We start from the raw sequence: 14937 nt of genomic DNA, 5'->3' as shown, positions 1-14937 counted from the left end.
ACATACAAACACTCACCAAATGTAAAGAGGTATATATGGAAGGATATGAATGTACCAGCCAAATGGGAAAGGACAGTGAGGAAAGCATACACCCAAAAACAGCACGTAACAATCTCCAGTAGCAACAACGATGTTCAAGGAGCTAGGAAGCAAAGCTTTCACTGACAAGACAAGTAAGGTCTGGCCAGGTTTTATAGGGAAAGGTAATGACCAGATCAGAAGCAGATGAAAATGGAGCTGCAAGTTTCTGACCATCATAGAAAGGGATGTTAATCTCTTCAGCACCAAAGGAAACTAAATCCATTTAATATGGGACACAAATACACAGGCTAAATGAAAGATCTGTGATTCACAATATGTAGTGATCTTCTAACCCTGGATCTCCCAGGAGAACGTGACACACTTGTGATAGGATGGCTGCACACTGAACAACCCAAGACCAAGGAGGGGGTAGTGTTCTTTATTCTGCAAATGAGAAGTCCAAGTGGTCTGCAGATACCGCATTATACAGAGGACATACACATTTTTAGAATCATCACTCCCCTATTAGTTTTCTCACAGATTGCTCTGCCCTCATAATTGACACAGGCAATAAATACATGGTGATTTTACAAGCATAGAACTATTAAATAGCACATCAAAGAAGGAAAGAATTCTCTGTAAACATTCCTTATTACATCCTACAGCACTATGCAGAACACATTACAGGTGATAGTGGAGCTGTCCTAATTGTTTAGATATGACCCAACATACAGATACATACAGTTATCAATGACTCCAGCATTAGAACTGCCATGTCTAAACTAAAAGCATAATATTCACACTATACTTCACAGATTTGCTGCTGATCTATACAAAAGTGGTAACATTTGTACATCATTCTAACATGTCTAGTACGACTTATTGGATAAAAAGGCAAAAAAGCAATGTAAAGTTCCTAAAACTCTGGGGCGATTTACCATTGCTGTGCAACATTTACACGGCATAAACGTACATCAGGCAGCTAATATAAGTGCTGCATCTAGCACAGCGACGCACACTGTTGGTGGACTTGGCATACACGGGGGCTATACTTTACACCAGAATTTGGCACCTAACAAATGGCACACACAATAAGCCTGGTGCATTTTAGGGCTAGACTAAACTGAACCCCTTTAGGGTTTACTAAGGTGCAAATATCTTTTCTTTTAGACCGAATCCTCATTAATAATTGTGTATTCATTGATTTGTGCCAACATTTTTGCCCAACAATAGTAAATCTGCCCCTCTTTGTTCACAGTAGTGAGCTCATCAAAAATTGGGGTGGTTTGTGATTTCACATTTATACATTATAAATCTATAATACATGCACATATACACACACCCAGGGGCACATGATGGATGGAAATTTTATTACTGCACCATTATGACTAATTATATATACAGTACAGACCAAAAGTTTGGACACACCTTCTCAAAGAGTTTTCTTTATTTTCATGACTATGAAAATTGTAGATTCACTCTGAAGGCTATGAATTAACACATGTGGAATTATATAATTTACAAAAAAGTGTGAAACAACTGAAAATACTGTATGTCTTATATTCTAGGTTCTTCAAAGTAGCCACCTTTTGCTTTGATTACTGCTTTGCACACTCTTGATGAGCTTCAAGAGGTAGTCACCGGAAATGGTTTTCACTTCACAGGTGTGCCCTGTCAGGTTTAATAAGTGGGATTTCTTGCCTTATAAATGGGGTTGGGACCATCAGTTGTGTTGTGCAGAAGTCTGGTGGATACACAGCTGATAGTCCTACTGAATAGACTGTTAGAATTTGTATTATGGCAAGAAAAAAGCAGCTAAGTAAAGAAAAACAAGTGGCCATCATTACTTTAAGAAATGAAAGTCAGTCAGTCTGAAAAATTGGTGCCCCCAAGTGCAGTGGCAAAAACCATCAAGTGCTACAAAGAAACTGGCTCACCTGAGGACCGCCCCAGGAAAGGAAGACCAAGAGTCACCTCTGCTGCAGAGGATAAGTTCATCCTAGTCACCAGCCTCAGAAATCGCAGGTTAACAGCAGCTCAGATTAGAGACCAGGTCAATGCCACACAGAGTTCTAGCAGCAGACTCATCTCTACAACTGTTAAGAGGAGATTTTGTGCAGCAGGCCTTCATGGTAAAACAGCTGCTAGAAAACCACTGCTAAGGACAGGCAACAAGCAGAAAGACTTGTTTGGGCTAGAGAACACAAGGAATGGACATTAGACCAGTGGAAATCTGTGCTTTGGTCTGATGAGTCCAAATTTGAGATCATTGGTTCCAACCACCGTGTCTTTGTGCAACGCAGAAAAGGTGAACGGATGGACTCTACATGCCTGGTTCTCACCGTGCAGCATGGAGGAGGAGGTGTGATGGTGTGGGGGTGCTTTGCTGGTGACACTGTTGGGGATTTATTCAAAATTGAAGGAATACTGAACGAGCATGGCTACCACAGCATCTTGCAGCGGCATTCTATTCCATCCAGTTTGCGTTTAGTTGGACCATCATTTATTTTTCAACAGGACAATGACCATAAACACACCTCCAGCCTGTGTAAGGGCTATTTGACCAAGACGGAGAGTGATGGGGTGCTACGCCAGATGACCTGGCCTCCACAGTCACCAGACCTGAACCCAATCGAGATGGTTTGGGGTGAGCTGGACCGCAGAGTGAAGGCAAAAGGGCCAACAAGTGCTAAGTATCTCTGGGAACGCCTTCAAGACTGTTGGAAGACCATTTCCGGTGACTACCTCTTGAAGCTCATCAAGAGAATGCCAAGAGTGTGCAAAGCAGTTATCAAAGCAAAAGGTGGCTACTTTGAAGAACCTAGAATATAAGACATATTTTCAGTTGTTTCACACTTTTTTGTTAATTATATATTTCCACATGTGTTAATTCATAGTTTTCATGCCTTCAGAGTGAACCTACAATTTTCATAGTCATAATAAAGAAAACTCTTTGAATGAGACGGTGTGTCCAAACTTTTGGTCTGTACTGTATATATATATATATATATATATATATATATATAATCATTATTCCAGCAGCCACTTTGGAAGTCCATGGCTGCCAGATCAGATCCCTGCAAACATCTTCCTGTCTGTCAATACACCTAGCACCTCTTCCGATTAGTAAGCCTGGCACAAGGTCATGTGTTCAGATGAAACGATGAGGCCGCATTGGACCAGAAGGCAAGAAGAGGTACACTGGGCTCCATTTTGGCAGTCACGACAGCTGGACCTGGACCAGGTTATGTAGTATCAATATGTTCAACAGTGGTTTACATTTGGCTACACACATAGGGTCTGTGCACACGTTAAGTATTTGGAGTAGAAATTTCTTCACCATTGCTGCATCTTTTGGCAGAAAAAACACTGCGTAAAATAGGTGCATTTTTGCAGTGATTTTGCCACGTTTTTGGTACAGATTTTTACCCCACTCATTAGTATGAGTGAAATCTGCAGCAAAAGCGCTGTAAGGATTGACATGGAGCAGATTTAAATCTGCACCAAATCACGTTGCTGGCATCAGCAAACCCTTCAAGTTGTGTGACAAATGTGTGCAAAAAAAAAGCGACAAAACACAACATGTGCACAGGCCCAAACACTAATAAACAGACTGATAAAACTAGATTTAAAAATAAAACTCGTTCACTTGCCTGTGTTTTAGTAAATATTTCCCCGACGTCAAAACTGGAGCATCAACAACAATTTTTTGTATTTAAATAATTTAAAAGTGTTCTCAGAGAATAAAAATAAAAAAATACTACAAAAATTAAAATCATATTCACTGTAACTGTTGTACATCAAATTGGTTGTTACACTGACAAAAGCCATTCTAAAATGTTAATAGGCTAAGAGCCTGTGAGCATGTGCAGTAGGAAGCTGTGATCTGGAGATAACTTGACAATACATGGTACGGGTTATCTCCAGACAGCAGTGTGAGCAGCTTCTTACTTCAGCCCTCCTGGTATTTCCTGCATTACATCAGATAGATATACAGGGTGGACAGCTGTGTGAGCAGTCTCCTCTTACCTCGGGACCCCTGGTATCTCCAGTATTAGATCAAATAGAAAGGGTGGACAGCCTCTTCTTACCTCAGCACTCCTGGTATCTTCAGTATTAGATAACCTATACAGGGTGGACAGCAGTGTGAACAGTTTCTTCTACCTCAGCACTCCTGGTATCTTCAGTATTAGATAAGCTATAAAGGGTGGACAGCAGTGTGAGCAGTCTCTTCTTAGGCTGGTTTCACATTTGCGTTGCACAGACCTGCGTTGGTCTGCGCACGGCCACTGCTAAGCTTCGCCCCTGCCGCGCCTCCTCCTGTTAGCTCCGCCTATGGGCGCATGACGCTGCATGTGACCTGCGTACCCTATCTTTAGCGTTGTCCAAACCTGCGCACGGCCTGCGTACCCAATGCTAAAGATAGGGTACGCAGGTTGCATGCAGCATCATGCGCCCATAGGCGGAGCTAACAGGAGGAGGCGTGGCTGGGGCGGAGCTTAGCGGAGGCCGTGTGCAGACCGACGCAGGTCTGTGCAACGCAAATGTGAAAGTAACCTTACCTCAGCAACCGTGGTATATCCAAGTAATAGAAAAGATAGACAGGGTGGACAGCAGTGAGAGCAGTCTCTTCTTACATCAGTACTCCTGGTATCTCCAGTATTATCAGTTCATCCACCGAGAGCACATCTTCTCACACATAAAGGTAGGGATAGAGCTTCTACTGCACATGCTCACAGGCAGCTGACCTGCTACCATTCTAGGACAGATTTCTGTCAATGTAACAAGATGGGGCCATTTTGATGTAGCAATTTCCTCCCTGCAAAACGTTATTTCCTTTCTCTATTTTTCGATTCCTTGAGAGCCTCTTTAATCACATGCAGCAGTCCTCTGCTGACACTTCATCCAGCATTGTGCTATGAAGCCCCCAATTCTCCATAGAGAACAATAGCTGAAATCCCAGGATCTTCGGCCTCTGGGCTTATGACACAGAATACTAATGTAGGACACATTTCTCCTGCTTATGTGAACGCTAACATCTCTTTCTTTTAAAATCTGAATGACATAAAATATTAAAATTGGAGGTTTCAGTTGTTCCTTACAATTCACAGCAGTGTAGCAGATATATCCATTTCCAGCAAACAGGCTATGACACAAGTTCTCAGCCTGAACTTCAGTAAACAGCTTGTAATCCAGAGACTGGCGTAGTCCGTCAGAGCTATAATAAGATCCTCGGAGACACCAGAATGTGAACCGTCCCCTCAATATGGAGTAGTGTAAACCAGGCTATGTTTGTGTGGGTGCGAGCAGTGAAGGACACGGCACTACTGAAGCGTTACTACACACAACATATACATGGAGAGGTCGGAATACATATTTGTCTTCACTCCCGATCTCGAGGTCCTTATTGTAAGTTGTGCTTCTACGAGTCTACACAGTCCACAGTAAGGGGAAGAGAAAGATAGAGAAATAATTGGCTTCAACGTCTGGAAGAGTTTGCTCCTTTCACGATTTCAATACCTGGAAAACAGCAGTAGACCATCTTGTTAATATCTAAGTAAAGGTAACCCGGAATATTTTTGTAAGCATAGGCAAAAAATGCAGAAAAAGAGAGATAGAGCTTCTGTGGCAGTGCCCCACCTCGAGGACTCACCATAGTAAATGAATACCATATTGCCCCAATTAGTAAAAGTCACAATACCAATTCAGAAAAAATAGCCAGAAGGCCTCCATGATCACTAGGTCAGAATATAGAGGAACACACCAGCGCTCATAGTGTAATTACGTCTTGGTATAAACAGCAGATGCTGATTAAAGGGAATCTGTCAGCAAGTTTTTGCCGCCTCACCTGGGAGCAGCATAATGTAGGCAAAGAGAAGCTGAATCCAAAGATGTATCACTTAGATTACTGAGCCGTTCTGACACAATCAGTTCTTAGATTTAGCAATGCAGCACAGCTGAGAAATCTGCCTCCACCAGGCTAATGTCTATAGACAGTGAGCGGCTTATCATAGAGGAGGCAGAGTCAGGTGAGTGTCCATGTGCCAGCTAGTCACAGCAATGATAATCTCCAGGAGATAAAACCTTCAGTCTAAGTAAACAAAAGCGCATAGCCTGTCATGTGACACATCATAGAAATCTGTGCTCTAGCCCCTACCTCATGCTGTTCTCAGATTACATAGATAAACCTTTAACAGTCTCTTATCGTCTTCTGTGGAGACACAACACCTATCAAAGTTTAAGAGGTGTCTGGCTGCTGCTGCCATTCCTGCAGACGTAGGGAGCCAATGTAGTTTGCACGTGGATTGCATGGAGGGGTGCTCCTCGCTCTGCTGTGCTGCTGGCTCAAGGAGATTTCACAGTTAGGGAGTAGTAATAACGAGTCTTTATTGGAATGTAAAAACTATGTGTTTTGTGTTTGGACCAACTCCTTCATCTGGTCATTTACATGTCAGGGGTCGGTGTAACCCAGAAACATGTCATTTTTACATTCCAATAAAGACTCGTGACTACTCTCAGACTCCGGCTCCTTATGCCAGCAGCGCAGCCGTTACCATTCAGCACCCCCCACTCCATGCCATTCATCAGTAGTACAACACAGGGCCCGACAGAAGAGGACTAAACACAATGGCCTCAAACGCCATGCTACAATTGTTCTCAGCCCCATGAAGTTCAGCTATGGAAACGCCAGATGTTTCACAAGAGCAGACACCAAAGGTCACTCATTTGTAACTAAGAGCGTACAAAATGGGTGCTGTGCCGACTGTTCTCTGCATCCAGAAAGTGTTGCATGTTACTGTATGGCCAGCAGGAAAGCTGTGATCACTGTGTCTTATCAAAGAGCACCCCCTTATGTATCTGGACATCTGAATTGTGAGCCATGAAACTCGTTACCTCACCTACAATGGGTACGGAAAGTATTCAGACCCCTTTAAATTTTTTACTCTTTTCATTGCAGCCATTTAGTAAATTCAAAAAAGTTCTTTTTTTTTCTCATTAATGTACACTCTGCACCCATCGGGACGGAAAAAAAACAGAAATGTAGAAATTTTTGCAAATTTATTAAAAAAGAAAAACTGAAATATCACATGGTCATAAGTATTCAGACCCTTTGCTCAGTACTGAGCAGAAGCACCCTCTTGAGCTATTACAGCCATGAATCTTCTTGGGAATGATGCAACAAGTTTTTCACACCTGGATTTGGGAATCCTCGGCCAGTCTTCCTTGCAGATCCTCTCTAGTTCCATCAGGTTGGATGGTGAACGTTGGTGGACAGCCATTTTTAGGTCTCTCCAGAGATGCTCAATTGGGTTTAGGTCAGAGCTCTGGCTGGGCCAGTCAAGAATGGTCACAGAGTTGTTTTGAAGCCACTCCTTTGTTATTTTAGCAGTGTGCTTAGGGTCATTGTCTTATTAGAAGGTAATCCTTCGGCCAAGTCTGAGGTCCAGAGCATTCTGGAAGAGGTTTTCATCCAGGATATCTCTGTACTTGGCCGCATTCGTGTTTCCTTCAATGGAAACCAGTCGTCCTGTCCCTGCAGCTGAAAAACACCCCCATAGCATGATGGTGCCACCACCATGTTTCACTGTTGGGATTGTATTGGGCAGGTGATGAGCAGTGCCTGGTTTTCACCACACATAACGCTTAGAATTATCACCAAAAAGTTCTATCTTCGTGTCATTCAGACCAGAGAATCTTATTTCTCATAGTCCGGGAGTCCTTCATGCGTTTTTTTTTAGCAAACTCTATGTGAGCTTTCATATGTCTGGCACTGAGGAGAGACTTCCGTCAGGCCACTCTGCCATAAAGGCACGACTGGTGAAGGGCTGCAGTGATAGTTGACTTTGTGGAACTTTCTCCCATCTCCCTACTGCATCTGTAGAGCTCATCCACAGTGATCTTGGGGTTCTTCTTTACCTTTCTCACCAAGGCTCTTCTCCCACGATTGCTCAGTTTGGCTGGACAGCCAGGTCTAGGAAGACTTCTGGTAGTCCCAAACTTCTTCCATTTAAGGATTAAGGAGGCCATTGTGCTCTTAGGAACCTTGAGTACTGCAGAAATTCTTTTGTAACCTTGGCCAGACCTGTGCCTTGCCAAAATTCTGTCTCTGAGCGCCTTGGCCAGTTCCTTTGACCTCATGATTCTCATTTGGTCTGACATGCACTGTGAGCTGTGAGGTCTTATATAGACATGTGTGCCTTTACAAATCATGTCCTATCAGTTTAATTAAACACAGCTGGTCTCCAATGAAGTAGAACAATTGCAAGGAAGATCAGAAGGAAATGGACAGCGTGTGACTTAAATATGAGCGTCTGAGCAAAGGGTATGAATACTTATGACCATTTGATATTTCAGTTTTTCTTTTTTAATAAATTTGAAAAAATTTTTACATTTTTTTTTCAGTCAATATGGGGTGCAGAGTGCACATTAATGCGAAAAAAATGAACTTTTTTGAATTTACCAAATGGCTGCAATGACACAAAGAGTGAAAAAATTAAAGGGGTCTGAATACTTTCTGTACCCACTGTACATGCAATGATATAGGCTAGGAAGTCACAGTACCACCACCAGCTTCATATTGTTTACTGGCTCCCTGTGCAGCTGCAACAGGCACCCCACCATGGGGTTCACATAAGTATCCCCTCCTGCTTCAAAAACACTAAGAGCACAGTCAGCATTCAGAAAAGCATTAAAAAATAAATTCAGGATCAGCTTTAACCTTGATCTTGGCCATTGTATTAAGCAGGGGTGGATATATCATTGGAGCAACCTGTGCAGCCATACAGGGGCCCTAGAGGTAAGGGGGCCAATTCCACATCAGCAGGCAGCTTCTGACACAGACACAAAAGGGGCTGATAAACAGTTATTGCACAGTAGTCCTCTTCCTTCTGCCACTGGTGACGGGATATTGGTAGCAGGATATCGCGGCTGCCACCTGCGGCACATGATGCAGACACAGCTTCTAAGCCCAAGCGAGCACAGTTTGTGCAGTGCAAGACATAGGACATCGCTGCAGACTTACCCGCTGAGGGAGGGAGCTGAACTTTAATCTAGTAAGAATTCTTTTTATGTCTTCTACTTTGGGTCTTATATTTGCACCTCTCAGAGACACAGCACGACTGCTGGAAAGAGCCCACCTAATGCCCACTTTCGTCACAGTCAGGTTTCGGGACATAGTCCCCGATGGGCTCTGCTCCTGTTCTGCAGTCATGATAGCAAGAAGAGCATCCTTCTCCAACTCCCTGATTCCAGCTGACAACACAGAAACAAAGTTGTCACAACATTGTCAATTCCAGACAAACAAAAGATCTATCACTCTAGTCACAAATGACTATTCTGATTTTTCATTAATCATCCAAACTTACCTGCGGAAGCAACAATACTAGAAGAGACGTTGAAGAGATCCAGAACAACTCCTGGGTAGGTAGGACAGAGCAAATAAAGATGTCGCATCCGTGGAACGTCAGACTTTCTATATGGCATCTGCGGTGTATAAAAGAAGAGGAAAACAGTAAAATGCAGGGAACTTACAGGACCAGCCACCACTAAATCCCCCACATAATAACAATGCTCCACTAGGTGCACATTCACCCCAGAACGTACAGAGCCGTTACCCGAAACCACTCCTTCACCCCAGAAAAGGAACACAGATTTCCCATCAGCAGTCAGGAGCGACACAGCCTCGGTCTCTTTCTCATGTTCGTGCCACGGGATCTCCCACTCCCACAGTGATCCACTGGTGACGCCATCAATAACAATCACCTAAAGTAATAAGCAGCAGATAAAACAAAACAGCACAAGCTGCTTATTTGCTCATAAGAGGGAGGGCGTTTTGCAATATGTTTTATCCTGTAGAGATGCCATTAATTCAATTATTTGCTCTGTGTGAAAGATCAATGAAACTTATCAGCATGAGCACAGACCTGACAATACAGAGTCCTGCATTGGATTAATCCCGCACCAGCTAGAGGACATCAGAGATTATATACAGGAGAATATGTGGCTGGCATAATATCTGCTGTTCTCTACTCAGTATGTCATTACAAGTCAGCTTTGGTGGCAACCAAGGTCGTTATATGGATTGCCGTATCGTTGCTGCGTCGTTGAATATATCTGCCTGTTTGACAGCTTACTAGCGACCATGTAGCGACGCACCAGAGATCCTTACCAGGTCGTATCGTTGTCAGGATCGCTGATGCGTTGCTATGGGTAACGGGACCCTTAGTCCGGTGTACTGGCAAATTCATCACACTGAGATCAGTAAAGGTACGACTACCGATCAGATATTACAAGCTCCGGTGGTGGCCGGATCTGAACACTGAATTGAGACGAACTGGACTGATACATTCAATGTGTAAATGTCACTGCAAAACATCTGTCACATGTTTTCATCCAGCCACCACTGGAGCCTGTAACAGCTGATCAGTGGGGTGACAGGAGTTGGACCTCCGCCTACTTCATGTTGATGACCTATCCTTTACGACTGGTCATCCATACTTTATGCCTGGACAACCCCTCTAATATTCTGGTAGCACTGCCCGGCTCTTCCCTTTACTCTCTGACAGGCTGCTGTATATGATTGCTTACAGACAGCCTGAAGAAGCAGGGGAGCACTCTACCCATTACCACCCCGGACTCATACACTATGTGCTCCCTGAGTCCATACAGCACACTTTTAGGCAGGGCTGTGGAGTCGGTAAGCCAAACCTGCGACTCCGACTCCTCAATTTCCCTTACACCGACTCCGACTCCCACATATATTGCTTATATTTAAGTGAAAAATTTATTGTAGTACAATGTGAACATCAGACATTTAATCATTTCTATGATCCAATAATCAAGATATTTAGGTAGAACATAATATCTATTTATTGGAATACAACTTTAGAACACAAAAAACTGTAATAAATTATAAATATGTAATACACTGTATACATGTACATGTATACGGTACAGACCAAAGTTTGGACACACCTTCTCATTCAAAGTTTTCTTTATTTTCATGACTATGAAAATTGTAGATTCATTCTGAAGGCATCAAAACAATGAATTAACACATGTGGAATTATATAATTAAAGTGTGAAACCACTGAAAATATGTCTTATATTCTAGATTCTTCAAAGTAGCCACCTTTTGCTTTGATTACTGCTTTGCACACTCTTGGCATTCTCTTGATGAGCTTCAAGTGGTAGTCACCAGAAATGGTCTTCCAACAGTCTTGAAGGAGTTCCCAGAGATGCTTAGCACTTGTTGGCCCTTTTGCCTTCACTCTGCGGTCCAGCTCACCCCAAACCATCTCGATTGGGTTCAGGTCTGGTGAACGTGGAGGCCAGGTCATCTGGCGTAGTACCCAATCACTCTCCTTCTTGGTCAAATAGCCCTTACACAGCCTGGAAGTGTGTTTGAGGCCATTGTCCTGTTGAAAAATAAATGATGGTCCAACTAAACACAAACCGGATGGAATAGCATGCCGCTGCAAGATGCTGTGGTAGCCATGCTGGTTCAGTATGCCTTCAATTTTGAATAAATCCCCAACAGTGTCACCAGCAAAGCACCCGCACACCATCACACCTCCTCCTCCATGCTTCACGGTGGGAACCAGGCATGTAGAGTCCATCCGTTCACCTTTTCTGCGTTGCACAAAGACATGGTGGTTGGAACCAAAGATCTCAAATTTGGACTCATCAGACCAAAGCACAGATTTCCACTGGTCTAATGTCCATTCCTTGTGTTCTCTAGCCCAAACAAGTCTTTTCTGCTTGTTGCCTGCCCTTAGCAGTGGTTTCCTAGCAGCTATTTTACCATGAAGGCCTGCTGCACGAAGTCTCCTCTTAACAGTTGTTGTAGAGATGTGTCCTCATTTATAAGGCAAGAAATCCCACTTATTAAACCTGACAGGGCACACCTGTGAAGTGAAAACCATTTCCGGTGACTACCTCTTGAAGCCTTTCAAGAGAATGCCAAGAGTGTGCAAAGCAGAAATCAAAGCAAAAGGTGGCTACTTTGAAGAACCTAGAATATAAGACATACAGTATTTTCAGTTGTTTCACACTTTTTTGTTAATTATATAATTCCACATGTGTTAATTCATAGTTTCGATGCCTTCAGGGTGAATCTACAATTTTCAAAGTCATGAAAATAAAGAAAATGCTTTGATTGAGAAGGTGTGTCCAAACTTTTGGTCTGTACTGTGTATATATATATATATATATATATACACACACACACACACACACACACACACTATGACTTATCTCGGCTAAGATAAAGCCTAGATCCTCAGGCTACATTCACACTATGGGCGTAGCCAGGATCAAACCTGGGGGGGCAGAATCTCATACTGTTCTGCAGAATTTCATACTGCACACCTCAGCTGCTGCAGAACCTCATACTGCACACCCCTACATTTGAAAATAAAGCCAGCACCTTAAGAAGATGTGGTGATGAATGCAGTCTATTTATTCCAACTATCAGTTGATGTTACTGAAGACGAGCAATGCCTGTCCTGGGCGTCCTTTTGGGCAGCTATGAGGTGAACCTGACTGGTGCTAAAAAAAAGGAGTGTTAGTCTGTGTGCTATCTGGCTTTCATTCTTTTTGGTACAGATATGATATGGATAGACAGATATGGATAAATGGATATATAGATAGATAGAGCAGATTTCTAATCTGCTTTTGCTATTGAAAACGTTATCTATGATCTCAAAAACCTTTCAGGTGATGCGGTTTTTAAAAAGCTGATCTGCTTTTGCAACTGAAAAACGTATCCTCAAAAAACGCAGGAAAAACGCTGTGTGTGAATGTAGCCTTAGATCAGGAATAGAACAGTCATTTATAGGACATTTCATAACTTTCCCAAATTCCTATGAAAAAATATTCAGCATATTCTGCATTGAATTACTGTACCCAATTTATTATATATTTTAGGAGTCGGAGTCGGTCCATTTTATACCGACTCCACCAAAATGAGCACCGACTCCGACTCCACAGCCCTGCTTTTAGGACCGGTAACTATAACATGCTCCCTTTATACAGGGCAATATATTAAGCTGACAGGTCTGCTTTACTGAATGAGAGTGCAGACAATGATCTCCTCTCATACTCTAAACCATAACCATGGTGAAACCAGCCATGCTTTCATGTATGTGGTAATTTCCAGGAGTCTCACCTACCTTTTTCTCAGTGGTGTTGCTCTGAATCTGTATGAAGAAATCCAAGTTTCCATCACTGTTGAAGTACCCAGGCTTAGGATGGCTGAAGGAGGATGTAAGACATTAGTATACACTGTACAATACACATATGATACATAACACCACTCCTCAGACCCAGATTCCACTAACACCCTTCTGCTGACGGAGGATGAGCTACGCGCTTTCTGTCACTCGCAGAACAATGAATGGGAGGTAGGATTCATTCAGACAAACCCGCTTTTGGTCCACGTGCTGCACATGTGGAGAACGAACATACAAGGACTCAATGTTGGCCTCTGTCCTCCTAGATAGGTAACATCTCCACAGAAGGTAACACCAACCCTCATCAGAAGTGTCTGACAGGGACTTACCCTGCTCACACTATTAATCCCTCTCTGACGGGACATATACTAGTTTGTCATACGCTGGGTCCCTGTCTAAGGCCGTGCTCACATGTTCAGTATTTGGTCAGTATTTTACCTCAGTATTTGTAAGTCAAAATCAGGAGTGGAACAGAGGGAAATATAATAGAAACCCGTCACCACTTCTGGATTTATCACCCACTCCTGGTTTTGGCTTACACATACTGAGGTAAATACTGACCAAATACTGAATGTGTGCATGTGGCACTAGAAGCAGGCTCAGACGATTGGCAGATGATTACAGGCAGGTGACGGCTGCCTTAGGCTAGGAGTTTACAAAGTCTTTCTCAGGTTGATTCTGGAAAAGAGCCCCTTAAAATCAGCATAATGCACAGCAATGTCAAAACGACATTGCTCATTGCTGTGCACAGGTTCAGCCTTTTGGTACTTTTTTTAACGACACATTTATGACGACCTATTTCTTCTTGCATCTATGAATCCACGGTAAAACGTGATGGTCCTGAAGTAATCCTACAAAGTGGTTCACATTAAACCCAAGAATCAAACCAAAACTGTATAAATAAGTCACAATATTAGAAAGTGTAAAAGCAAAATTTGGAGAAAACTGTAAATGATCTACTACAGACCTGTAAACATTGTTCAGGCTGATGCTCCATCTCTGCTCCAGATCTTGTCCACTCACCAGGGCTACGGCGTCTTTCGTGGTGACAAGGAGATCACTGAAGTTACTGAGATAGACTGGCACTGTCTGAAGAAACTCCACTCCGGCACTGCGGGGTAACAAGGACATCTCATCCCCAGGACAACATGGTGGGCCAGATACCTCCAGCCTGATATCGCCAACAATCACACATTTACATATCAATTCGGGCTTACAGTAGATCCACTAGGCAGCCAGACCCTCTTGGGTTACTGGCTGTCTTCATCAGTGGTTTGCACCTGTGCTGCCCCAAGCCTTTATCAATGGAGGTCTGCTGCATCCTGCTAGTGCAAGAGTCAGGGTTTGGTGAGTCTACTACATAAATGTGTTTTTTTGAATTTTGGGGAATTTTTTTTCCTATTTTCTTATGTGCACTGTTCAGATTTAGTGTCAGGGACTCCCAAAATTTGGGGACCTTTCACGTTGGGTTGCGAGCCTACCTGCTTTGGCCAAAATAGTAACTAATACCCCATATATTTTTATCTTTTTGCACTTTTTATCATTTTTGCAAGATGCAGCTAGGCCTCTTTATGTTGGCTTGGTTTTTTATGTGTGATGCATATATATATAGTGGTGAGCAGCCCGCCTGCTAATACTATGGGCGTCACTAATAGGCTGTTCAGACACTTTGCACCACACTTAT

At 43.0% G+C, this 14937-nt stretch overlaps 1 protein-coding gene across 3 annotated transcripts in view; it reads right to left on the bottom strand.

Moving 5' to 3' along the window:
* Window positions 1-4509: 4509 nt before the first annotated feature.
* Window positions 4510-14937, bottom strand: part of FAM234B (family with sequence similarity 234 member B) — a 117198-nt gene continuing 106770 nt past the window's right edge. For all 3 annotated transcript variants that reach the window (XM_073586660.1, XM_073586659.1, XM_073586658.1), the window contains 6 exons: window positions 14221-14364; window positions 13194-13275; window positions 9625-9783; window positions 9387-9504; window positions 9044-9273; window positions 4510-5541 (listed from right to left, as the gene is read on the bottom strand). In XM_073586660.1, the coding sequence (XP_073442761.1) occupies window positions 5527-5541; window positions 9044-9273; window positions 9387-9504; window positions 9625-9783; window positions 13194-13275; window positions 14221-14364 (748 nt within the window). In that variant the 3' untranslated portion in view covers window positions 4510-5526. The remainder of the gene's footprint in view (window positions 5542-9043; window positions 9274-9386; window positions 9505-9624; window positions 9784-13193; window positions 13276-14220; window positions 14365-14937) is intronic.

Source organism: Dendrobates tinctorius, unplaced genomic scaffold (genome assembly GCF_039654945.1).
Source record: "Dendrobates tinctorius isolate UK_male_01 unplaced genomic scaffold, ASM3965494v1 ptg000094l, whole genome shotgun sequence".
In the NCBI taxonomy this organism is placed as follows: Eukaryota; Metazoa; Chordata; class Amphibia; order Anura; family Dendrobatidae; genus Dendrobates; species Dendrobates tinctorius.
This window is presented reverse-complemented; position numbering and strand designations above follow the sequence as displayed.